This window comes from Cucurbita pepo, chromosome LG12, assembly GCF_002806865.2.
Source record: "Cucurbita pepo subsp. pepo cultivar mu-cu-16 chromosome LG12, ASM280686v2, whole genome shotgun sequence".
Classification (NCBI taxonomy): domain Eukaryota; kingdom Viridiplantae; phylum Streptophyta; class Magnoliopsida; order Cucurbitales; family Cucurbitaceae; genus Cucurbita; species Cucurbita pepo.
In genome coordinates, this window is record NC_036649.1 from 8644731 (window position 1) to 8672193 (window position 27463).

General features: G+C 36.5%; 3 protein-coding genes across 8 annotated transcripts; 1 reads left to right on the forward strand and 2 right to left on the reverse strand.

Annotated features, from left to right (window-relative positions):
* Positions 1-813: 813 nt before the first annotated feature.
* On the reverse strand, positions 814-27204 carry LOC111806411 (type I inositol polyphosphate 5-phosphatase 4-like). Of its 5 annotated transcripts, none has more exons than XM_023691714.1 (15): positions 27148-27204; positions 26877-26972; positions 26003-26168; positions 25776-25920; positions 21328-21668; positions 20836-20957; positions 20393-20601; positions 20143-20317; positions 19917-20051; positions 18152-18154; positions 2418-2566; positions 2041-2334; positions 1887-1958; positions 1061-1167; positions 848-958 (listed from the first exon to the last, which is right to left on the reverse strand). In XM_023691714.1, the coding sequence occupies exons 5-12, from the start codon at positions 21536-21538 to the stop codon at positions 2112-2114; spliced, it is 1227 nt and encodes a 408-aa protein (XP_023547482.1). In that variant the 5' UTR covers positions 21539-21668; positions 25776-25920; positions 26003-26168; positions 26877-26972; positions 27148-27204; the 3' UTR covers positions 848-958; positions 1061-1167; positions 1887-1958; positions 2041-2111. The 5 variants fall into 5 exon arrangements, with proteins under 5 accessions (XP_023547479.1, XP_023547482.1, XP_023547480.1 ...); XM_023691712.1 differs by having other exon boundaries at positions 21328-21703; XM_023691713.1 differs by having other exon boundaries at positions 24167-25920.
* On the forward strand, positions 9965-11926 carry LOC111806413 (UPF0690 protein C1orf52 homolog). Of its 2 annotated transcripts, XM_023691717.1 has the most exons (3): positions 9965-10026; positions 10354-10530; positions 11238-11923. In XM_023691717.1, the coding sequence occupies exons 2-3, from the start codon at positions 10371-10373 to the stop codon at positions 11618-11620; spliced, it is 543 nt and encodes a 180-aa protein (XP_023547485.1). In that variant the 5' UTR covers positions 9965-10026; positions 10354-10370; the 3' UTR covers positions 11621-11923. The 2 variants fall into 2 exon arrangements, with proteins under 2 accessions (XP_023547485.1, XP_023547486.1); XM_023691718.1 differs by lacking the exon at positions 9965-10026 and having other exon boundaries at positions 11238-11926.
* Positions 12018-16039, reverse strand: LOC111806412 (homocysteine S-methyltransferase 2-like). Its single transcript, XM_023691716.1, has 7 exons — positions 15745-16039; positions 14690-14746; positions 14384-14613; positions 14070-14199; positions 13622-13825; positions 12652-12723; positions 12018-12377 (listed from the first exon to the last, which is right to left on the reverse strand). Exons 1-7 carry the CDS (start codon positions 15934-15936, stop codon positions 12237-12239), a joined length of 1026 nt encoding a protein of 341 aa, XP_023547484.1. The 5' UTR covers positions 15937-16039; the 3' UTR covers positions 12018-12236.
* Positions 27205-27463: the final 259 nt, after the last annotated feature.

Consider the following 27463-nt stretch of genomic DNA (forward strand, 5'->3'; position numbering starts at 1 on the left):
AACATGTTTTGTTTTCATTTATATGCTTCTTAAAAAAATTTAATAAAAAGATTACGTAACTTTCTTATTTAAGATTTATGAAAACTATATTTTATCAATTGATTGCAAATCAAAATAATTATTCTTCAAAAATTTAAAATTATAAACGAGATTAATATAATAAGCGTTTTGAAATTCTGGATTGGTATCTGTCGCTGACGTGGAAATAATTAAAATAATAATAATATTATTAATATTTCTAAAAAAGAGTATCAGAAATCTTGGAGTAATCAGAACTTTACTGAACCAACTTCTCCAATGGGACCTCGCCACGTAATTATATTCCGTTGAAAATAGAGAAAGGTAAAAATATTTTATTTTTATGCGGAATTATTAATTATTATTATTTTCCTGGACGGTGTTTGGACGTTGGCTTTTATTAAACGGTCAACGGGCCATGAAAAACATAACACATCTCGAGGAATACGACGTTTCCAACGTTTAACGGAATATCATTTTTTTTTTAATAATTTCTCATTTAATTTGCGTTTTTTTTATCTTTTTTATTTTATTTTAATACTTTAATTTCATGTATATAAAAAAAAAACCCATTTTACAATTGAATTTTTATTTTGTTTGATATAATTATAATTAAGAATATATATTTTCTCCAAAAAAAAAAAATAATAATAAAAAGGGAAACTGAAGAATCTTTCAAAGGACAAAATAGGATTCAAACCAATTTCATTCTGAGTGAGACAAATTTAAGTTTGGTCAAATTGAATTAAAGATAAAGCATAAAATAAACAATAGAAAATAAAAGAAAATGTATGAACAAATATAAATATTATTAAACCATTTATAGAAATAATACAAAAGAATCATCACCAGCAATGAACAATTGAATTTGTTGTTTATTTTGTTGAACATATGAGTTTGAATCTTAGTGATGAACAGATTTGCAGTGTGTAGGCACCACCTGCACAGTGATGAGTGGAAAAAATGAAGCATTGATATCATAAAGTGGTGAAGAAGATGGTGGCATGCTTAGAGAATGAGAGAGAGAGAGCTCATAATGGACCTTGTTGTTGATGTTGCAGATACTCAGAGGGGTGCCATTGCTGTGTAAAAGAAGCAACTTATTCCTTTTCTTTCTCCATTTCTGCTGCACAGAGACAGAGAGAGAGCCTGCAAAAGTGGGGGAATAAGGCCAACCAATATATCTAAACCTTAACTTGTTCTTCAAACAATACAACTTTTGCTGCAGTGGGTTTCAGAGTAAATGCTTTGTAATTCTTGTTCTATCAGATTTTGAATTGGGTAGCTTGAAAATTAAAGTTACTACACCGTTTACCCCAGAATAGATGTAACAGTTACCTTTCTGGTTTCCCCTCAAAGTTTTTAAAACGCGTCTGTTAGGGGTGAACTTGGACCCATTACAAATGGTATTAGAGCCAGACACTAAACGATGTGTCAATGAGGAGGCTGAGCCCCGAAGGGGGTGGGCACGAGGCAGTGTGCCAACGAGGAGCCTGAGCCCTGAAGGGGGTGGACACGAGGCAGTGTGTCAACAAGGATGCTGGGCCCTGAAGAGAGGTGGATTAGGGGGTTCCACATCGATTGGAGAAGAGAATTGAGTGTCAGTGAGGACGTTGAGCCCTGAAGGGGGTGGATTATGAGATCGCACATCGGTTGGGGAGGAGTACGAAACCTTCTTTATATGGGTATGGAAACCTCTCCCTAACAGACGCGTTTTAAAAATCTTGAGAGGAAGCTCGAAAGGGAAAGCTTAAAGAGAACAATATCTACTAGCAGAGGACTTGGGCTATTACAATAGATATCAAACTTGATCACTAATGAGTGCATATTACGACGTGCTTTTTGAGTATGGGAGATAACGGGAATACCTTGAGAGAGTGAGTTTTAGTTGGATTTATGAGGAAATTGAGTACGATGGTCGAAAGCTGAAGGAGTCCGACCTGGTAACGGCCATGGAAGTATGATTATTATAAGGTAAGCTTGAAAGATATAGATATACTTAGGATTTGGCTAATTAATTACCTTATAGAGTATGAGATTAGATGATACGTTGTTGGTTGGCTTGGTAAATCAGGCTGTGGAAAGAATATCCCTCAGAAGTTCATTTCAGGGTGTCCATACATACAAGGCAACAGCTCTTCTACTTCGATTCGGGAACTCGAGTAGCTCATACTTTTCTTGATGCGGCTATGGTTTATAGATTCGACCTCGGCTAAGAACATGCAGTACACGGGTCTATGATCTGAGAATCTTGATTCTCCACGTACATACGACAGTTGGTGAAGGCCTCTTCCGTACCATAGTATGCGATCGCACCTTCATGTATAATCGAGGTTAAAACCAACATTTTCAGAGAGGGTACATGTCGTATCGTTTTGAATGTAAACACAATTTCATACCAAGCAGGAGTTCTTCTCTTCTCCTTCGGGTGCCTCGTATCTCCGGCATATCGGTCTGAATTATTTGAGTACTTGTACGTGGGAGGAAAGTATATCTTTCCTTCATTCCATCTCTCAAAGACATGGCCCCGTCTTTGCTCGAGTCGTAACTGAAAGAACAGGATATTACAATCTTAGATCAAGTGAGAACATGGCTCGAGTCGTACCTGAAAGAACAGGATGTTCTTGCTCTTAAAGGAGATTTGTAGCATCATGCCTGATCGTTCTCTAACAACGCCTTCCAATTTTGCATCTCCACGAGAGCCTTTGCCGATCGATACGACAATGCAATCCGATAATTCAAGTCCCCGAGCCAAATAATTCGACTGGCACAGGACAATCATAATGACAAAGTTTTAGATAAGGTTATTAACATTCAACCAACAACCAAAGTTCATACGTTTTACGCAACGTTTGTTCAATGATCAGAGTTCTTACTCGTGCTCTAAAATTGTCTGAGGAGAGTTCTCGTCTCCCATGCCGTGGACTCGAGGAAACCGTGTTTTTCTGATAATCTCCATGACGTCGGAGTTTCTCCGAAGTTCGTCACCCTCCTTTTGACCCGAGGTCAGATGAGTGCAGATGAAGCAGAAACTTGTTTGGTGCAAAGACATACTAATTGAAATGGATCCCTGCATATCCATAAAGAAATTTGGATTCAGTTTATATTATGGCTCCTCAAGTTTGATGCATAAACTAAGCAAATTTGTTACCTTATTTCCAAGATAACCCATTAATCCTCGACCGACGCAAGATACTTTCATGTTTCGAATGTCATCACGGAGATCGTTCTGCACCCATACGGTCAAAAATACGCCAACCATTTGTTTGCTAGCAACTAAACAGTACCTCGAATGACCGGAATGCCTAATATCTCGATCCTCCATGGGAAGAAAACCATTATAAGAGAAAGGTGAATAATGTGAGGCAATGGGCGAATCTCCATTCTCATCATCTGAGGATCCCCATCGGTAACTGGGATCACGATCACACGGTTGATGTCCAAGCATAACCCGATCACAGACACTGAACCGTCGATCGAGTCGTGGTTGTGGCACAGACATGTCATTGTCCATTCTCATGCTGCGGCTCAGTGATTGAAACGATCTTCGATGGAAAAACGACGAACCCTTCTGCCTCGTTGCTCCTTCGAAATCAGCTTCTAATTCCACAATTGGGTCGGGGATAGGAGATGGCGTGCGACAACTCCCACTCGTGCCAGGAAGACTGTTCAGAGTCTTCCTAATCAAAGCCAACCATTTCTTGGCTGGACCATTGTCTTCTGTGCCCAACACATTACCAGCATTCAAAGGAACAATTTCTTGAAACCTACAAAAGTTAACAACGTTAAGCTTCTCCTCGACTATCTCCAAACTTTCGAATAAAATGGCAACACAAAGAGATTGCATATCGAATTCGATATATACCCAAGAACATAGATATCTGCTGGAGGCGACGTATGAAGCCAGTCTTCGAGATTCAAACAATTAGGAGGAGACTTACCAGCCACATTCCAAGTAGAAACAAAAACCCTGTCCACACAAAACAGATAAGCAAACAAAGAACAAATCCAACAAACAGCAACAAAAAAGAGAGGCTACCTGTAATTTTGCACGTCAGTAACTTGTGTAGCATTGAGGTCAATCTTGCCTCTCCGGGTTCGATCTGGATACCGTTTGTTGGATCGGTCTGTAAACGAATTCGGGAGCAGATAACGAGGAACGATTAAGACATATTATTTGTCCATTTTTTGGAGTTTTTAAGGCTGTTGTGGTCCAAAAGAGAACAATTGAGAGATGTCTGAAATTGAACCAACCTGTTTTGCTTTTCTTGACAGTGCACGTCTCCCTGTTCCTCCACTCTTGATCGCCACCTGAAAAAGACACACCAACAACAAAAGAATGCTAAAGCTATGCTTTTATTTCCCAGTTCATCATCATCAAACGCACGCATTCAAATCCATCAACAACGAAAAAGAACTCGCCTTAGAAATTATACCAAACACAAGGAGTAATCACCTCTGTAAGCTATTTCATCTGAAACAAAATCCTCAGCCTTGTTCTTCATATTGAACCACTTCTTAACCAGTGTTTTAGGCCATGAAAACTTCATTAAGAACAGTAAGAACAGGAGCATATCAGAAAATTTCAGAGATACACACAAAAGCAACAAACAAAACGTTTATCTAACCTTGTTTTTCTTCGAATTCTCATCTCTCATTGTTGTACAAAGTTCATATAACCCCCAGATTCACAGCAATAAGTAGAAACCCACCACAAATTTCAGTTCTGAGTGAGGAAAAACACAAGCCCTTGTTCTATAATGATGAAGTAAAAAGAAATGAAAGCATATAATCAAATGGGCAATCCTCTGTTCTATCAAGGGAGCAAGAGAGAGAGAAGAAAAGGGGTGAACAAGGAAAATCTCTGTTTCTTGGCATTATGATTTTCCCAGCTACCAAACAGGAACACATAACCCAAAACCGCCCACAAAGGGAATCGCCCAACTGGGTCTTCTAATTTCACCAATGCTCAAACAAGTAATGGGAAAAACAGAGTCAAAAGAGCTTAGGAAGGAGATACGAAATGAGAACCCAATGGGGCAGCGATCAAAGGGTAGGTTGAGATTCCAAGTGAGGCAAGAACAAGCAATGAAGAACCCTTATGGGTTTCGAATTTGAACGCTTTAAAAGCTTTTGTGCTCAAAATTTAAGGAGAACCCCAATTTTGGGAGATGGGGAAGTTCTGTGGATCTATAGGGTACCCGTCCGAGCCAGCCATTGCCCGATGAACCCATATTTTGCCTCTTTCTCTCTCCTCTCTCTTTCTCTCTCTGAAAAGCTGCCCGCGGTCAGCATCTGGGGTTAGTGTAGAAGCATGCACATTCTCTGCCCCAAAAGACTTGAGTATTGTAAATCCACCATTCAACAAAACCAACGGAGTTGTGGAAAAGAGCAATTGAAAAAGAATGGCAAAGAAAAAGCGTTTGCTGCGTTTGCTTCCTTTTGAACATCTGGCCTTCCTCTTGTTTTAAACTCAATCCTATTCCCCAAAGTTTCAATCTTTTCAAATAAATATCCATAAAAATCCAAACTTTTTTATCTTTAGTACGAGTATAATAAATGTCGAGATTTAAGATCAAAATTTAAACGATAATACAAAACAAAAAGGAATACGAGCTTTTACATGAATTGACGAAAAATTCATATTGATATCTTATAACCTAGCTGATACTGATGTTCGATCAGGGTCAAAGCTAGAAATTTTTTATGAAAAAACGTTATAAATGGATGAATTCACCCCTACTTTCTTATAAGCCTCGAATCATAAATAGTTTTAGCATTTCTGTGATGGAACATAATATTATGTCTTGAAAGATACAATTCACTCTCGTGCATGTTGACTCAAATCCAAGACCTGTGTCCAATTAGACAAGTGCATTGAGTCCTAATTTAAGGGTCAACATTGACTATAAACAAGTTAGTGACTTGATAAACAAGGGAGATGGCGATTGAAGCTCCAGTGAACAGTGATTGTAACTATAATTGTCCTAAGGTAGTGAAATTCCTTGTCGAGTAAGTTCCTACCCGCACAAAAGGCGGTACAATCTTTAAACAAAAACCCATATGGGTAAAAGTGAAATATGGTCCGAGTAAACATACATGTAGGATCTTGTTTAGGGCACTAATTAGGGTTCCCTACCCTAAACACCATGAACACCCTTTTTCACTCTCCACCACAAAATACTTACTTCAAGGATTATTCACATTAAAAAACACCCAATTTCATTAGGGTTTGCAAAATGAGGTCCATTAAAAGCTTAATTTTAATTGACTAATCCAAGAACACACATGCTACATGTGGGAGAGTGTGTCTTGGTCCCTAACCTTAACCCTAGCCCTCATATTTGAAGGCTGTTTGGTAATCAATTAGTAGCCTTAATTGCCTTTTTAGTAGTGTAATTAACATTAAACAAATGGAAATGATTAAAGAAATGGGGTTGGCAGCAACAAATTGGGCCTTCAAAATTAAAAACCCTAATTTGATTGTTTATCCCCTAAGTGGGGGAATCACCCAACAAACTCATTTTTATATACTCTTTTTGAAGGTTCCACTATCATTTTATAGGCCATTCTCTCCCAAAGTATGGGCTGTCAAAGACTTTGTGTGGCTCTCCATTACCTTAACAGAGATTATGAGTTCACTTTACCTTTCATTTTGGCTAATTAAGTACCTAACTAAACACGTTGATATTAGGGTTAAAAATTTCGTGGGTATGGTTACTGTGAGATCCTACATCGGTTGGAGAGGGAAACAAAGCATTCTTTATAAGGATGTGACAACCTCTACTTAGTAGACGTGTTTTAAAACATTGAGGGGAAGCCCAAAAGGGAAAGCCCAAATAATACAATATTTAGTAATGGTGGGCTTGAGCTGTTACAAATGGTATTAGAGTCAGACACCGTCCGGTGTGCCAACGAGGATGCTGGGACCCGAAGGAGGTGGATTGTGAGATCCCACATCGATTGGGAAGGTAACAAATCATTCTTTATAAGGATAGTCAAACTAGAACGGAGTTTGTTAGCTTTAAGGAAACATGGGCCTCGAACGAGGTGGATTATGAGATCCCACGTCGATTGGAAAGGGAACGAATCATTCTTCATAAGGATAGTCAAACATATCGTGCATTCACAAGAGAGAAAAAAATATTTGAATATGTCTTTGGTACCACAGTAGCCCTTTGGTTAGGTAGGAAAGCTGACCTACCCTTTTGTTTGCTGAATCAGACCTTCGTCCATTTTTTTGCTAATAGAAGGAGGTATTCCTTTCACTCGAGTCTCTTCGCATCCATGGCTAAATGGTTATAGCACCCAACTTATACCGACTTAATAAAGGAAAAAATTCATTCTCTCATCAAATAAACGAACATGATGAAGTCGGGGTCAAGCTTTTTTTCTACAAGGGTCTTGTGCAATAAATCCCTTATGGTCGGTCAACCGCAAAATAGCCTCTCGAAGCTTTCGGAATCCTATAATACTTTATTTTTTATTTTTTATTTTTTTATTTTGTACTCATAACTTTCACGAACACAAATAGGTGAATTGGAATGAATCATTTTGGAAGGCAAATGTCCAAATCAATATGTCATATACATATATATATATATATATATTTATTTAATTATTATTTATTAAAATTATTTAAAAAGAATTGTACAAAAATAAAAAGTACACACAACTCTACTTTATTTATTATTTCATCCCCCACAAATATCTCCTCTAATTTTATACATTAAATTTAAGTTGTTAAATAACACTCGATGTTAAGTAACATACTCACGTATCAAATCCATTAAGCATGATGTGATTGCGAGACAAAACTCAATTATTTTCTCAATTGAATTTAATCAATTTTTTAGGTTTTTTTTTTTTGGGGAGTTTTGCTTTGTGAGTTTTTGTTTAAACGATTNGATAATTAAAATAAAAGCGGCTCAAATTCGACAATATTATATCAATGTAAATAATATCACGATCATCAGTTTAGGGTTTGGGGTTATTTAGGGTTTAGGGTCTAGGGTTTAAACCCCAAACCCTAAACCCTGAATAATATCATAATCATCAGTTTAGGGTTTAGGGTTTAGGGTTTAAACCCCAAACTCCAAACCCTAAACCCTAAACAATATCATAATCATCTCCAAACCCTAAACCCTAAACCCTAAACAATATCATAATCATTTCCGAACACCAAATTCTAAACCCTAAATAATATCATAATCATTAGTTTAGGGTTTGGGGTTATTTAGGGTTTAGGGTCTAGAGTTTAAACCCCAAACCCTAAACCCTGAATAATATCATAATCATCAGTTTAGGGTTTAAACCCCAAACTCCAAACCCTAAACCCTAAACAATATCATAATTATCTCCAAATCCTAAACCCTAAACCCTAAACAATATCATAATCATTTCCAAACACCAAATTCTAAACCCTAAATAATATCATAATCATAATCATTAGTTTAGGGTTTAGGGTTTAAACCCCAAACTCCAGACCCTGAACCCTAAATAATATCATAATCATCCGTCTAAGGTTTAGGGTTTTTACCTCAAACTCCAAACCCTAACCCTAAACAATATCATAATCCTTTCCAAACCCCAAATTCCCCCCTTCTAAATCCTAAATAATATCATAATCATAATCATCAGTTTAGGGTTAAAGGGTTTAAACCCCAAACTCCATACCCTAAACAATATCATAATCATCCCCAAACCTTAAATAATATCAAAATCATCCTTGTGAATAATTAATTAATAATCAAAATTGAGACGAAAAAAGAAAAAAAGAAAAAGAAAAAGAAAAAAAAGTGCGTGTATGGATGGCAATTGAATGTCATAAAAGGTGCATCACCACACACGTCCCCTATCAAATCAAAACAGGTGTTGTCCTTATTCTTTTTCATTTATTGTCCAAAACCATTCCTTCTTCATCATATTTTANCATAAAAGGTGCATCACCACACATGTCCCCTATCAAATCAAAACAGGTGTTGTCCTTATTCTTCTTCATTTATTGTCCAAAACCATTCCTTCTTCATCATATTTTAAGCTCATTAATTTATCTATTTAAATTCACCTTCCTTTGTTTTTATACTATTTTATGCCGGTACAACACCAACCATCGGTGGTGGATCAGACGTTAGACTTCGAAAAAGATAGATTGTAAGATCTCACATCAATTAGAGAGAGAAACACACTTTACAAAGATGTGAAAACTTCTCTCTAACAACATGTCTCCAGAACTTTAAAGCACAAAATACAAAGTTAAAACAAGACAATATCTGCTGGCGGTGGGTTAAATTAGATTCTAAATAAACAATTTAATAATTTTAGCTCACCCAATTTCAATATTTTATGGTCGAGTTGAGTTAGATTCATTATTTAATAAAAACGATTTGGATTAAAAAAATTGTGTATATATATATGTGTATGTATCTACATATTATGTGGCCCTATTTGTTCCAACAATTCCACAAATTTATGAGAAACCTAAATTTGTTGTGGGCCAAATGGGCTATAAAGTTGTTGTGGGCCAAATGGGCTATGTCAAAGGCTAGTTGGATCAGGCCCAATATGAAAAGGAGCCCAATCATTTCACTTATGCTTATACATGATTATATGCTACTCTCAAAATTTAAACTAATATCTTAATTATTAAACTAGGATGATTTTTTACTTAATTAATTATCTTAATCAACATTAACTCAATTGGATTAATCTTCATCAAAAACCCTAACCCACTGAACCTATCGGGGAAAAGAAGGGATTCATTTTCCTTTTCCAGGCTTTCACAAGCCCTAGCTTCCAATCAAAGCTCAATCGCCTGCCTTGGCCCTCCTGATTTCTACACGGTATGACTATCTCTTCCTTCTAATCTTTGATTCTAGAATGAATCTTGTAGTTAATACGAATTTCGAATTGGACGAAACATTTTCTCTTTCGCGGTNCAGGCTTTCACAAGCCCTAGCTTCCAATCAAAGCTCAATCGCCTGCCTTGGCCCTCCTGATTTCTACACGGTATGACTATCTCTTCCTTCTAATCTTTGATTCTAGAATGAATCTTGTAGTTAATACGAATTTCGAATTGGACGAAACATTTTCTCTTTCGCGGTTTATGCGTTTCGGCAAGTTTCGATTTGTTTGAGGAAGCAAGTCAGTGAGTTTTGTGTACTGTCTGATATGAAGTTGACTTGAAATGTAGCTCTTAAATTATTTTTCTTATTGTGATTGTGGGTGGGTCTCCCCTCCCCTCCCCTCGGGAGGGGAGGGGGGGTCTTTTTCAGTATTTCGATTATGGTTGATTGATTTGAACCCCGAAGATCTTTGTTGGATGATTTGCTTCAGATTCGTCTTGCTTTGACATGAAAAGAGCAATGCCATGGAGCGATGAAGAGGACAATTCGTCATCTAAAGAGTCGTCTTTATCACAGTCGGATTCAGACGCTGATGAAGATAGTGGCGATGCAAAAGCGATCTTTCGAGTTAAAGCTGGCCGGTCCTCTAAAGAAAAGGGCACTGAAGGTTATAATTGCTTTGCTGGGAATATTTCTAGTACTCCTGAATATGAAATTTTAACCTAATGCTTCATGGAATTCGTTTGATTGTTTCTCTCTCTGTTTTGCATTTTTAGTGAATAAAGTAAGCCGTATTGTGTCAGAAAGAAATGAAAAATTCTCACTGCTAGATATTCTCCCATACATGCTACATTTTGTTTGAAGTGCATAATTTGTTCCGAGTATGTTGCTTTCAGTTGTTGGGCTTGATATATATATATATGATGAACATAATTGGTTTATGCCTTACAGTTATGAGTATGTTATGTTATCCTGAGTTCATTTAGGTTGAATTACTAAGGTTAAACTAGCTCACTTAAACGAAGATGCAAATGCATAACATAGTTTGGTTAATCAAGAGTTATCTTGATTTATCTGTACATATTCGAAGAAACTTCAAATGTTAGGGTGAAAAAGGAGGAGTTGGGATCATAAATTAACCTCTGACATTTTGACTTTCCTGTAATGCTGGTAAAATTCTCTATCTTTAAGTCCTATGAGTGGTGGAGGTGGAAGATTTGGACGTGAGCGAAAGAAAACGACTCATGGATTATGTAGTTCAGTTCTAATAAATTGGGAAAATATGCTCTGTAATATTTGCAACATCTCTCTCTCTATAAGTCATTAGCTTCATCATTTCTCAGTGGTTGTGTATGTGTTGCTTCATGTTTGCAGTAAAATCTGGGAAGCGGAAGAGCATTGCTGTGGACTTCGATACATTGAAACGCCACGGCTACAAAGGTGGTCCATCAGTCTTGAAAGTACCACCACCAAAAGAGAATGAGAAGCAAGATTGGTCATGGTCTACTGGCAGGGAGACTCGGGAAAACAGAGAGACTGAAGAATCATACGAAGAGAGACAGAAAACAAGAGCTGCACTAGAAAATGGAGAGCAGCTGCTAACCGCGCTAACTCAGAAGGAGAAGAAGAACATTTCCTTCTCCCAGAAAGAAAAGAGGAAAAGAGAGCTTGGTCAAGCAAGCAGGGGGAAAAATTATGTCGAGGAAGAAAAGAGAACGTTGAGGGAGAGTGGAATCTACTCTGGTTTTGATACTTAACCTTCCATTGCAACTAAATTGTTAACAATGCATTGCATGTCAAAGCTCTGTTACAAGATTACATTTGCAGTGGACTATAGCATTTACCCAGGAAAGGCAGCTGACAGGAACCCAGCCCGACGCACTGCAAAATATCAACAATCCTCATGTCGTTCGGGTTTAACCCCCATAGTCGCTTTTATGGTACATATGAAGCAGGGGTATAGCTGATTGATTGTGTACCATTTTTACTGGTTGTTCAGTTGTATCAAGTTTAACGTTTTCATGGTCATATATAAAAGAGCTTCAGTAACAAACAGTTGTGTATATGATGGTGAAAGAAGCTATTTATCACCAAGAATTTGCGTATGAAATTCTCTTGGGGCTAATCAGGATGTTAATGGTTGAAGATGATTGCTTAAGAGGAGTAAGATCGTAATATTATTTAAATTTGAGGTGCAAGTTGATGTATGGTAAAAATTAATACAAGTTAAAAGAGTCAAAATTAAGAACGGTAGTAAGTAATGTGCTTCCAGAAAATACAATCCTTGCATTCATCAGCGAAGCCATTACGAGTCCAAGACACATCCTCAGAGAATCAGCTTACCTTGAGATGTTACTTCAGAGAATGGTTTTCTTATCTCTTTGAAAGGGTCCTGTAAATAGCTCTGATTGTATCTGGAGTGGTTCGGCAGCAACCTCCGACCAACGACGCCCCGATCTCACACCATTTGTTTACATATGATACAAAATCATCATCAGAGACCCCAGTATTTTGCTGCATCACGTACCAAAAAGCTTACATTTTAATAGACCAAAAGAAGTGTGTTCGTTGAGAAATATCATAGTTAAGGGCTAAGTGAAACAGCTCGTTCGTCTTATTTCATGAACTTAGCAATATCAAAGCTCTTTCGAACTGCAATACTATCACAATTGAACTTCAACATATATAATACATTTCAGAGATAATTGTAAATTTGGGAGTATATTCATTTCAACCAAAGAAATGTCTGAAAAGAAGTGAATCAAAGATGGTTATAAAATGAACTTACCACCCATTCCTTTAGATCAGCATCATAACTTTCACCGCTATTTGGATATATCACAATAGGCTTTGTAGAGACCTGAAAGAGTGATTCATTAGAAACAATTAGTTCTCCATAACCATCTTGTAAGGTAAGGAATTAAGGATGTATCCATTCAAAAAACTCAGAAAGAGAGAAGAAAAGACATTAACGCAATAAACAAATAATTAGAACAAAATGAAAATTTTCTTTCTGTTCTTTCGACTTTTAATTTTATAGCGATATTAATTGTAACTGCCCAAGCCCACAACTAGCAGATATTGTTCTCTTTAGGTTTTCCCTTTTGAGCTTCCCCTCAAAGTTTTTAAAACGATGTGTGATCTCACAATCCACCCCTTTCAGGACCCATCGTCCTCACTGGCACTCGTTCTCCACTCCAATCGATGTAGGACTCCCTAATCCCCCTCTTCGGGGCGCCAACGTTCTTGCTGGCACACCGCTTGGTGTCCACCTCTTTTCAGGGCTTAGCGTCCTCGCTGGTACACCGCCTAGTGTCTACCTCCTTTCCAGTGTCCACCCTCTTTCAGGATTCAGCGTCCTCGCTGGCATACCACCTGGTGTCTGGCTCTAGTACCATTTGTAACCATCCAGGCCTACAGCTAGCAGATATTGTCCTCTTTAGGCTTTTCTTCCGGACTTCCCCTCAAGATTTTTAAAAAGCGTATGCTAGGAGAGGTTTCCACACCCTTATAAAGAATGTTTCGTTCCCCCTTCAACCGACGTGGGATCTCACATTAATAGAAGAGGCAATAAAAAAGGTACATATATTCCTTGATATTTGACCTTGAAAAGACTCTAACATTCAACTCTCTAAAAAAAAAAGTTGACAGACAAAAGAAATATACATTAAACTCATATAATGTACTTCGATAGAAGTGCATTCTTTAATTGAGATTTTTCAACAAAAAAAAATAAAAATAAAAACGAGATATCTTACCTTCTTAATGGAAGATATTAGACCATGAATAAACCTAGGCGGTGTACAGTTGATTCCCACTGCCACAATATTTCTGCACGATTCTGCAATCGACACACATTCAGAGTAAGAATCACCACTAACTACATGGATACCATCCTTCGAGTTGAAAGCAAACCATGCAGGAACACTTATATTTTCTTCCTCCAAGAGTTCTGCATATGCCTGTGCACATAGCATACACGATCAAAAAAATTGTCAATGAGCACTTTATACAGCATGCAACGGTGAAACACCGGTAAGGTGATCATTTTATCAGAAACCAGTGAGCCCAAAAAACCAAAAGCAATCATAGGGAAACTTCATGTTGTACTATAAAATTTCAATTAAAGGAGCTGGTCACAGATATGGCAACTATAAGACCAAAAAATGATATGCACGTTAATTTCATTGCATTAGGATCAAATACCTTAGCTTCAAGTTTATTGGGAATGGTTTCAAATGCAATCAGGTCAGGCCCTGACTCTGCAAGCACTTTTACCCTTCTCCTATGGAATTCTTTCAGAGCCTCAAGTGTAATACTGTCACCATAATTACCACTAAGAAGGCACAGAAACAAAAAGAACATCGAATCACTTCAGAGTTGAAACTGGACAGAAATTTCTGCATTGGTAATAGTTGGTAAAGAAAATTGATAAATAAAAGGTTGCATTTACTGTTGGAACATCCAAATCAAAGTTCATATATGGATGTAAAAGCCCCCTGGAAGTAGTATCGACTCACCTGTACTCAGACCCATCAGCCAAATATGCTCCATAGCTCCCCACTGAAGCTGCTACAAGTATCTGACGTTTTTTGAAAATTTTACCATCTGGAGTCTCATCAGGAATGCTTGTATTACACCTATCAATATAATTATCCCGTGCTGAACAGGCGATCTCCACACTCTTTCTTAACAATGATTCACTTTCATCTGTTGAAAGTCCTTTGGACTCAAATCCCTGGATGGTGGCCTGTGGAGATAAAATGACACTTGGTTTGACTTTTTTATGACATTAACATCATTAGAAATTCAGACTGGAGAATTACTTGATAAGATGCCGTGATAATAATATCTGCCCCTGCTTCAAGGTAATCCATGTGTACCTGCACCTCACAATACCAAAGAAATAATTGAAAAGAATCAAAGCAATAATGACGCATAAAATTCCAAAGAGCTATGGAACCAAATATCAAAGTTATTAACGGTTGATCATTGTTGGGAGAAGAGTCCCACATTGGCTAATTAAGGAGTTGATCATGGGTTTAATACATCTCCATTGGTACGAGGCCTTTTAGGGAAATAAAAAACAAACCTTCGAGAGCTAATGCTCAAAGTGGACAATCATACTACTGTGGAGGTCTGTGATTTCTAACATGGTATCAGAGCCACGCCCTTAACTTAGCTATGTCAATAGAATCCTCAAATATTGAACAAAAAAATTGTGAACCTCGAAGGTGTAGTTAAAAGTGACTCAAGGGTCGAATAAAAGGGGTACTTTATTCGAGAGCTCCAAAGAAGGAGTCGAGCCTCAATTAAGGGGAGGTTGTTCGTGGGCTCTATAGGCCTCAGGGGAAACCAAAAGCAAAGTCATGAAAGCTAATGCTCAAAGTGGACAATATCATACAATTGCAGAGGTTTGTGATTCCTAACATTAACAACTTTTATGGTAAGAAAAAGAACTTTTTAGCACTCTCAAACAGACCTAAAAGTGGGCTGATAATTGATAAATTCAAAAGCCAATGGGGGAATGCAACTTTCTAAATTCAACATCCACGAAACTGAAAACAGAATTTAATTCGTTTCAAAGTAGAGCTAATTGCATGAAAGAAGTAAGATATCAGCACAAAAAGGCTTCATCCACCTGCATTACGAACGATGAATCTGTAATTAAGTAAAAGCGAAATCCTAAGTGAGGCTAACAGATAAGCCAAACCAACTTTATAATAACAATTATTATAATTATCCTTTCAAAACAACATAGATGGCCACTAGAATTTGAGATTAAACAAATTGCGAAAGCAATCATCCGGTTTCTGATTACACTAATTACGAAAACAAACAAAAAAACCAAAAGCTGAAGATAAAGTGGAAGAACAAATACTTTGTGAATCAGGTGAGGGGAAGTGAGGAGACATGTAGCGCTCCAAAGAGGATCGTTGAGGTCGGCGCCTTGCCGTTCCAGCTCCGTGGCCAAACCACCATCAATAATGGCGGTGCCACCGGCATTTCTCAGAAACTCTGCCATGAACGCCGATGACAATTTGTCGGAAGTAGTTTCCGCCATTGTAGACATCCAACTACTCAAAGATTCAATGATTCAGGAATGGGAAATTTCGATAATGAATGTGTTTATCAGCCGTCTAAGCTTTTCTTGAGCCAATCAAGATTCAAGAAGAGGGAGTTCGAAGGGCATTTATACTGTTCCTCCTAATTTTTCATTCAGCCTTTTATATTATTATTATTAATCAATTTATAATTTTTCTTTTTATTATTTTTAAATTTATTTTACTAAACTAATGAATTTATGAAAATATCCCTTCTTTATTTAATTTTATATGAAAATTAATCGAGAAATTACAAAGTTTTTTTTCCACAAAATTATCGGATAACATATAAAAAAATATTTATTACCTCTCATAATTAGACAATTTATTGTTTTTTTTTTTTTTACAATTATTTTTTTGTTACATTTTATGTTTATGTAATAAAATTGACGGATTAAATATAAAAATAAATTAGTTGCCAATTTCAATATACAAATATAATTTTAAAAAATTAGTAGCTATTTTCAATTTGGATATTTAATATAAAATTTTCATTTATATACATCTGGCTTCCATTATTTAATATTCAAAAATGTATTTGATATAATATATTTAAATTTATGAATATGTTTATGTTAAAAAAAAATACTATATTATTAGACTTCGTTTTTTTTTTTTTTTTTTTTTTTTTTTTTTTTTTTNATCAATATAATTATCCCGTGCTGAACAGGCGATCTCCACACTCTTTCTTAACAATGATTCACTTTCATCTGTTGAAAGTCCTTTGGACTCAAATCCCTGGATGGTGGCCTGTGGAGATAAAATGACACTTGGTTTGACTTTTTTATGACATTAACATCATTAGAAATTCAGACTGGAGAATTACTTGATAAGATGCCGTGATAATAATATCTGCCCCTGCTTCAAGGTAATCCATGTGTACCTGCACCTCACAATACCAAAGAAATAATTGAAAAGAATCAAAGCAATAATGACGCATAAAATTCCAAAGAGCTATGGAACCAAATATCAAAGTTATTAACGGTTGATCATTGTTGGGAGAAGAGTCCCACATTGGCTAATTAAGGAGTTGATCATGGGTTTAATACATCTCCATTGGTACGAGGCCTTTTAGGGAAATAAAAAACAAACCTTCGAGAGCTAATGCTCAAAGTGGACAATCATACTACTGTGGAGGTCTGTGATTTCTAACATGGTATCAGAGCCACGCCCTTAACTTAGCTATGTCAATAGAATCCTCAAATATTGAACAAAAAAATTGTGAACCTCGAAGGTGTAGTTAAAAGTGACTCAAGGGTCGAATAAAAGGGGTACTTTATTCGAGAGCTCCAAAGAAGGAGTCGAGCCTCAATTAAGGGGAGGTTGTTCGTGGGCTCTATAGGCCTCAGGGGAAACCAAAAGCAAAGTCATGAAAGCTAATGCTCAAAGTGGACAATATCATACAATTGCAGAGGTTTGTGATTCCTAACATTAACAACTTTTATGGTAAGAAAAAGAACTTTTTAGCACTCTCAAACAGACCTAAAAGTGGGCTGATAATTGATAAATTCAAAAGCCAATGGGGGAATGCAACTTTCTAAATTCAACATCCACGAAACTGAAAACAGAATTTAATTCGTTTCAAAGTAGAGCTAATTGCATGAAAGAAGTAAGATATCAGCACAAAAAGGCTTCATCCACCTGCATTACGAACGATGAATCTGTAATTAAGTAAAAGCGAAATCCTAAGTGAGGCTAACAGATAAGCCAAACCAACTTTATAATAACAATTATTATAATTATCCTTTCAAAACAACATAGATGGCCACTAGAATTTGAGATTAAACAAATTGCGAAAGCAATCATCCGGTTTCTGATTACACTAATTACGAAAACAAACAAAAAAACCAAAAGCTGAAGATAAAGTGGAAGAACAAATACTTTGTGAATCAGGTGAGGGGAAGTGAGGAGACATGTAGCGCTCCAAAGAGGATCGTTGTAAAAAAAAAAAAAAAAAAAAAAAAAAAAAAAAAAAAAAAAAAAACAAAAAAAAAAAAAAAAAAAAACTAATATCTCTAACTATTTCTCTCAAAGCTTAAGCTTACCCCTAGGTGATATTGTCCGTTTTGGCCCATTACGTATCACCGTCAACCTTATAGTTTTAAAATGCGTCTACTCAATAAGGATTTCCACACCCTTATAAGAAATGTTTCGTTCCCCTCTTCAACCGAGGTGGGATCTCACATTCTACCCCACCCTTGGGACCCAACATCCTAGCTAGTACACCTCTTGGTGTCTGGCTTTAATACCATTTGTAACAACCCAAGCTCTCCGCTAACAGATCTTGACATCTGGCTTTGATACCATTTGTAACAACCTAAGCCCTCCGTTAACAGATGTCCACTTTGGCCTGTTACGTATCACTGTCGGCCACACGGTTTTAAAACGCGTCGACTAGGGAGAAGTTTCCACACCCTTATNAACTTTCTAAATTCAACATCCACGAAACTGAAAACAGAATTTAATTCGTTTCAAAGTAGAGCTAATTGCATGAAAGAAGTAAGATATCAGCACAAAAAGGCTTCATCCACCTGCATTACGAACGATGAATCTGTAATTAAGTAAAAGCGAAATCCTAAGTGAGGCTAACAGATAAGCCAAACCAACTTTATAATAACAATTATTATAATTATCCTTTCAAAACAACATAGATGGCCACTAGAATTTGAGATTAAACAAATTGCGAAAGCAATCATCCGGTTTCTGATTACACTAATTACGAAAACAAACAAAAAAACCAAAAGCTGAAGATAAAGTGGAAGAACAAATACTTTGTGAATCAGGTGAGGGGAAGTGAGGAGACATGTAGCGCTCCAAAGAGGATCGTTGTCGGCCACACGGTTTTAAAACGCGTCGACTAGGGAGAAGTTTCCACACCCTTATAAGGAATGTTTCGTTCCCCTCTTCAACCGATGTGGGATCTCACATTCCACCCCACCCTTGAGACCCAACATCTTAGCTGGCACACCTCTTAGTGTGTGACTCTAATACCACTTGTAACAATTCAAGCCCACCGCTAGCAGATATTGTCCGCGTTGGCCTGTTACGTATCGCCGTCAGCCTCATAGTTTTTAAAACGCATCTGCTATGGAGAAATTTCCACGTCTTTATAAGGGATTTCACAATTTCTATGATTAGTTGTCAAATGCAAGTTCTTAGAAAGACAATGTTCCCTAAATAGTTCATGAAACTACTTCACAAACTTGACGAAAAACAATCGATTATAGAAGTCGATGCAAGGAAAGCCTCTTTCTTTCTCCGATTCAGGGTTGGATGTTTTAGGGGTTATTAGCTGTGTATATTACACACAAAAAGTTCATTTCTCCCTTAAAAAAATCTTTAAAACAGAACTGAATCCTTTTTAAACCGGGATGTTTTATATCCTGATTTAACGAGGATCCAGCTTGTTTATATGGTGTGTTTGTGGACGTAATAAGGTGGGGGTTTGTGTACGGTTCTAGCTTGACGAAATAAGCTTATTCCTTACTCGCCCTGCACCAGCAGTTACCAAAGGAAATGCCACTACGCCCATTGGATTTTTTCTACTTAAAGACTATTACACACAAAACATCTTACCCTGCATCGGAGAAAGAAAGAGGCTTTCCCCATATTTTCATTGCAATAATTAGTATGGTCTTGCAAGGAAAGCCTCTTTCTTTCTCCGATTCAGGGTAAGATGTTTTGTGTGTAATAGTCTTTAAGTAGAAAAAATCCAATGGAAAGACATCGCTCAATAAAAGAAGAATCTAGTTAGAATTCTCTGGAATAATGACAGAGAGCAAAATNTGGCCAATTCGGACCTGGCTGAGCTACATCGTCTCCACCCACCCGAAAAAAGAAAACAATACTCTTACAATGACGGTAGATTAAGAAGAACGTTCTCGAAGTTAAAGCATACCATTTCGTATTTGTAATGTCAATAATTGTGTAGTTAATGAAATAAACATACCTGGCGTACAACTGCAGATGAAATTTCAGCAAAACTGAGATCTGGGTAAGGCATATCGCAGCAATATGTTTCCCACAAACATATACCAAAACTGTAGACATCACATTTTCGATTATAAGGCTTACCATCAAGGACCTGTAGAAAAAGGATCTGTTGAATGAACTGTATTGAAATGAAAAGCAAATTATCATCAGCCATAAGATCTTAGAGAAAAAAATGAAGGAACCTCGGGAGCCATGTAACCGAGCGTGCCAGTTTCTCCAGTCATATCCCGTGGATTCTGCGCTTCGACTCGAGCAACGCCAAAATCAACAATTTTGAGAGTCTTCTGAGCATCAAACAGCACGTTCTCCGTCTTAATATCACGGTGTACAATCTTTTTGGAGTGTAGATAACTCAAACTGCAAGATCAAAATAATCAACTGCCTCAAAACTCAGCATATTGGAATGATTTGTAGAATCTAACGTTTCCTTACCCTCTAGAAAGATCCAAAGCAAGTTGAATCACAACCTTAAATGCAAGTTTCTTTTTCCTGTTTTTGATTAAAAAGCCCTTTAGCGTTCCACCTGGAAGATACTCAACAACAACGCAGCAAGCCCTTGAAGGAAAAGATTGGTTACTGTCAAGTGATGGGCTTTTGGGAGGGATTTTAAGGTTGGAGGTCCCCATTGAAGCTCCATAAAACTGTATCATAAAGTTCTTATCATTTGATCTTCACATATGAACACAAGAGCCCCATCGAACAGGAAAACAAAATAGTTAGACATTTCAGCAGGAGAATATGAACATGAAGAACAGTGGAAGTACCAAATGTAAAGAATCAAAGCCTTCCCTATTAGAATAATCACAGTAAAAATGAATGGTTTGACCTGTTTGAGATACTGTAATACCATACACTACATGTAAAAGATACTTGACCTTGGCAACATTGGGATGGTCAAGCTTATGCCATACAGCAACTTCCTGGCGAAAAGATGCTCTAAGAGCAGCAATTTCAGCAACGGAGGAAACACCGTCCTCCCCCCAATCAAGCACTTTCACTACAATATTCAGAACATCGTCATAAAAGCGAAAATACAAACAAAAACTCGACTATGTCGTCCAGTAATCATCTAATGCATGGAGCTAAAGTACTTCCAAAACGTTATCAACTCTATAATTGTCAGAGAAATTCTCTTATAGGAAGACTACCAACATAGGAACCACATTCAACATCTTTTGATCACATTAAACTTAATTAGCTATGTCAGCTTCAATAAGGAAAAAGGCATCATTATCAAATTACTCAAAACAAAGATGGACTGGCTTAATCATTTGAAAACTGATCCATATCGAATCAAGAACACATGGTCGATCATTACGATGATTGTCTAGACTGCGAAAAATACTCGAAAACGAGGTGCAAATTACCTGCAGCATCTTTGCCATCATAGTTTCCTCTGTAAATAGTACCATAAGTGCCATGAGCTTTAACATATCTGATATCAAGTTTAGACAAGTTAATCTCCCATTCTTCCTTTTTGGCAGGCACTTCCCTGTCCCTTGACCATGCCCTGCTCAAGTGTCTATCCAGCTGAATATCCCAGCTCTTGAAATCAATCTTATCAGCACGAAATACCATATCCTTGTTGCTTTTGCTTCCTATCCCCAACTTTGATCCCAAATCATTCTCTTGGGGATTGCTAGACTTACCAGAAACAATATCAGCTACTTCGGTACCGGAATTATTCGCTATCGGAGCTTTGCCGGCCCTGCCCCCATTTGTTAAATCCATGTTCCAATAAAGCTTTGACAGATAGATTGAAAGTAAAGAGGAAAAAGGAAAACAAAGGAATTCAAAAAAAACACAGGGACATTTTTACAAACACATGGAAGACAATAAAAACTAGACCTAGAAATTGGTTCAAAAAACTTAACGAAAATGACAAGAAGACGACAAGCAATACGTTACCAGTTCAACGAAACAACCATAATTCTAATCTAAAAACACAAACAAACAAACAACCAGAAACCTCTCAACACATCTTTTGTTTCTTTTATATATATAAAAAAAACAATAACCAAGGAACTCAAACGACAAATAAAATATTATGGTATTGGAAGATTAAAAACTCGATAAGCAGCCAGTGTTCGAACCACCCCACAAATCTAGCAGCTTAGAACCGTGAAATTTTACTATCTTCGATCAGTTTCTGCAAGTTTGGGCGACAAAGAAGCCCAGAGAAAACCGACCCACATGCAGAATCGCCAAGAATCGTAGAAAAACAACAAGAACAGGATGAAGAACCCAAAAACCTTCACCGAAATCGGAAGGGGATATCCCAAATAAAAGAAATAGTGAACAAAGAGGAGATGGGTATCGTTGAATTGGTGGGAGAAAGCGAAAGAGAGGGGTGGGTTTTGTGGACAACAACTTATAGAGGAAAAAATTGGCAAATTCAGAGAGGGAATCGGAAAAAAGGAAGATACATGGAGAATAACAAAATCGATTAAATGGAGATTTTTTTTTTATTATTATTATTAAAAAAAAAATTATGCAAAATGAATGAATTTTCGGGGGAGAATTTTCTTTTCGGGATTTTGAATGCCAAATCAAAAAACATCGAAGAATCGGGCCCTCTGATACGCCACGCTTTGCCTTCAACGGATTTAACGGTATTTTATTTTTATTTTATTTATTAGTTTTCTTCCTCCTTGGATGTTCCGTACAAATTTTGGTTTCTTTCGTGAAATTCCTGAAATGACCCTATTGGTTTTATTCTCTTTTTATTAGGTTTTTTTTTTTTCGTCTTGTCGTATTGCCCTATCGTAATGCAATTACAGCCAAGGATTGTTTCTGAGTCTTTATTATATAAATATCAAATAATTTAAATTATATGTTTTTCTAAAAAAATAAATAAATACTACGTGGAGCGGAATGATTTAAAACTCTAACATTTACATACAACTAATTTGTCAACTATATATTGAAATGTATATGTTTTTAATTTGTTACATTATAAGTTTAGTGCACAAACATTTACAATCATGTTGGTTCGGTCTTAGAAAACTAAAAAATATTAACAACTACCAGGTCTTTGAAATTTTGATGTCGTCTAATAAATTCACGAACTTAAGAAATGTAAAGTCCAAAGTGAGTGTTTTTAACATGTTTTGTCATTACTCATTGTTTCCAAAAAAAAAAATTGTTACATCACTTAATTTCGAAGTTCCTATCACCAAGTCACCAAAAAGTGATATAGTGGTAACTACCAATTTTGTAAACTTTCTTACCCATACTTTTATATTCTCATAGTGCTCTCATTCAGATATAAACTCAGTTCATTTATATATCGTTAAACATACATAATAGAGGACAAGAAGAATGAAAAAATCACTCATAATTAAAGAAATCCACTACTATTCATTCATGACCTCGACATTTATAAATTGATTTTTTTCATTAAAAAAATAATAAAAATAAAAAAGCAAATATAAAGAGGCACACAAAGCAAACTCACCCACTACCACTAGTAGCAGTTCAAAAAGTCATCCATAGTATTGTTGAAAGCATTTGCAAAGTAATGGATGAAAATGAAATTCATTACTTTCAAAAACTTGGATCAATCCAACTTAGATCTAGCTAGGGTAGGTATGATATATTTTTTTCTACAAAATAAAATTCAATGTTCTAAGATCAATTTAATTCTTACAAAATTTTGAACGAGCTCGAACGAACTCTATCCACAATTGGATAGACTTGTAATTTGAATAACTGGCATTGTCGAACGAATTGCAAAACAACCAACACTAACTTAACTCAATTTCAATTGGGCAAATTTACGTAAGAACGGTTGAGCTTATTAAACAAAGGATCAGAACAGCTTAGCTTAAACTAACACAACTCGATCTAAGTTAGCAAAGAAAGATATGAATGCATTCTTATCAACTTTTTGAATATTCCCTCCTTATAGTTCAGGGAAAGAACAGAGAAGACACCGATAGCTGAATCACTTAAATCAGTTGAAGGAGAAAGAATCAATCAATAATGGGTTACGGAGAGAAAGAAGGAATCAAGGCAAGGAGCAAAGCAACGAGACCGTAAACATAGTGAAAGAATAAGACAATAACAGATGGTAATAAGGAGAAGGATCAGTTTAATCTGGTTCAGGTGTAGTTAAGTAGGAATCAGGTTCAGTAGCTAAGTAGAATGAATCGATAGTGTTTACAGTTCAAAGATCAAGCAAGATCAGTTAAAGAATAAGAATACATAGGGGAAGGCGAGAAGCAATGAGACAGTATAGGCTCAGGAGCGAAAGTGTCAACCACTGCACTGACCTCTTTTTCTGACTTCAAAGGTTACGGAGTTCACTCTCAGTAATTGAATAAGGAGTGTATGTTGAGGTACAGAAATTTGGTGTGCTTTTTAGTCAGCTTAAAAAAGCGACAATTTTTCTATGCTACTTTCATTCATTGTTCGTCATAAAATAAGAAATTAGGAATAGCGTGGAATCCAATAAGACTGTACTATCTATGATATGTCAAATAATTGATGTATGGTATGCACTATTGATGATATAAGAAGCTTTCCCGACCCTTCACGCAACTCTCTAAGAATCAATTAGACCTCTCACCATAATTTCCTTCGTACAATACATTGTACCAAAGAAAAATGAATGTCTCAACTCATAAAATCGAAAAGGAAAATCCTATTTATGAACATGTTTCATTTTCATTTATAAGCTTTTACTGCTTCAGTTTCTAAAACTTTGCTTTGAAACAATAGCTACAATAAGAACTAAACTATGAACAACTTTCTTAGATTAGGTAACAAACAAAGCTTTTTTTGTTTGTCACCTCCTCCTCTCTCCAGGGGGTAAATCGGGCATTGTTAGATTGTTTTTTTCTAAGGTCGATGTAACAACAGTTCTTCTAGCATTGGACCTTTTCGGTTTCTTTTTGTCTTTTGAGTCTAATATTTGGGGTTGGGAGATTCGAATCTGATCTTTTGATCGAAAGTATGTGTCTAAACCAATTTTGTCTCCTAGCATTGCAATTTAGGACATACAAAACAAGACTCGAGAAAGGTGTAATTCCTTTCAAATAAGGTTTCACATCCCCTCGTTGCATTAAACCAGACTATTCTTCCATGAGCACAAACAAGAGATCGAAAAAGAATTTACATTTCCTAGGAATGGGGGACTTCCAAAGGTTCTTACAAAAGGATAGTCTAGTAAGAGAGTCTAAATCCTTCGTGGAGCAACAATTTCATTTGACAGTGTAAGTTATGAAATCGTCAGGGGGGGAAAATCTGTCCATATTGTGTAAAGTGATTGTGCAATACTTGCTCGTTCCCTAGAGCAAGTCGGCCAACTTGAATTTGGAACGGTGGTGGCATAACTTGCCTACCTCTCAGCTTCTACCCCGTTTCTGAGAAAAGAATTTTAGAAAATGGGGTTGAGAGAAAGGTTTTAAAAACATTTGTTGTAGGCTAGAAAGCAGGTAAGATTAACCGCTTTGATAGAATACGACCAAGGTCGAAAGGATTGACAACCAATCTTACCCTCTATAGTACATTTTGATTAGGCATAATCAATGTGTCGTCAGCTTTAGAGGATTCCAAACCTTGGACCCTTAACAAAGATGTTCCATTTTCGGTCAATTCCTTAACTTCTCAGTTACGCATTCACTGGGTTCCTATTGATATTAATCGGTCAAAGGTGATTTGGAGGGCTAAAATTCCTAAGAAAGTGAAATTCTTCCCATGGATCTTTGTAAAGGAGAAGATAAATACAGGGGATATTATTCAAATAAGAAATCAAAAACCAAGACTTCAATTGAATGGCTAATTGAGTGTGCCTCTAAAAGGAATACAGTACCTCAATTAAAAAGGCCCCATCATGCTGGTAGGTGATTTTGTAAGTGCAAACGGCTTGGAGACACTGCTATCATATTGATTCTCCCACTCAAACTCCAGTGTGCGCCTAGCACAATGAGGACTCTATACTGAATATAAATCATTCCCTGATAAGATATAGAATTTTCAATTTAAGAAGTGCTTTCTAAAACAATTAAGGTCAGAGAAATAGATAAGAGCTTGCAATACCAGAAGAATTTCAGTGAGTTTAGAATGTTCCAAACTGACGATACAAGCAGCAGCTAGACGGGCATCAAGTCCAGCAGCTTCATATCCTTCTTCTGCCATCAAAAGATTAGAAGGATCGACAAAGAGGTCATCTTTATAGCGCTCAATAAAATGAGTTTCCACGTCCCTACGTTCAAATGCATAATGATTTTGCAAGTTTTAATAGAAAGTTTATGTGAGATCCCACATCAATTAGAGAGAGGAACAAGTGCCAACGAGAATGCTGGCCAAGGAGGTGAATTGTGAGATCCCACATCGGTTGAAGAAAGGAACGAAACATTCTTTATAAAGGTGTAGAAACCTCTCCCTAGTAGACGTGTTTTAAAAACCTTGAAGGGAAGCCTGAAAGAGAAAGTCCAAAGAGGACAATATCTGCTAGCGGTGGGGTTGGGTGTTGGTTGGGACACCTAAAACCTTACGTAAGAGAAATCGCCTCAATGATTCTGGATGAATTTGAATTTTTGAAGGGTTGAAAATTAGCTACAAAATGTTTACACAATTTTAGCAGACTGTCAATTAAAAAGGCTAAGCCGAAGTCAGAAACCTCCTGAACATAAACCTACAAGCAATGTGATATTGAATCATTAGACTCTCACCTAAGATAACTGCCATAAACTAAATGAAAAGGTCAAGTAAATTTGGCCATCAAGGCAACTTGATCAATAGCAGCTATAAAATAACTATATTAGCCATTGAAGCAACCAAGTCTACCACCTTCACTACTTCAAATTCCAAATCATTCTTATTTTCAATGAAAACTTTAGTTTCTTGTCCAAAAAGAAAATCATGTTGAACAGTAAATTCCGCAACGCAAACTAATTCTGACTAGATTTACCTCAAACAACACGATTTTCTCCCCAAACAAGCTTAGCAATCATAGGATCATAATGCACACTAACGGCATCTCCTTGTTCAACTCCAGTTGCAGAAACTGAAAATTTCAAGAAAAAAAACATGGAAATAAAATCGAACAAGAAAATTCCAAGTAAAAGGTAGTAAGCAATCAGACATAACTAAAAAATCATCTAAGATATTTCAACAAAATTCATTTCTAGTTGCAGAAACTGACGATTGAATTGCTACACTAGTGAAGTAAAATATCGTACTGGACTTGAAACACGAACGGAGGACTTCTAGTAGCCGGAACGAAACCTGCATATCGATGATCGGTAGACTATTCTTATCGAATGAGATTTGGAAACCCGCGCCATTTTTGGGCCGGCCCATTTAATTTTTGTCCTTTTTATTATTATTTCCTAATTTCCTAAATTTTTTTTTTGTTTTTAAAATCAATTTAATCATTTTAAAATTACTCTCAAACATTCCCTTAATTACGATCAAATATTCTTAATTATAATCATTCTAATATTTAGAACTGTACGTGTCATTAAATATTTGGATATGATCGTAACGTTCTCATAT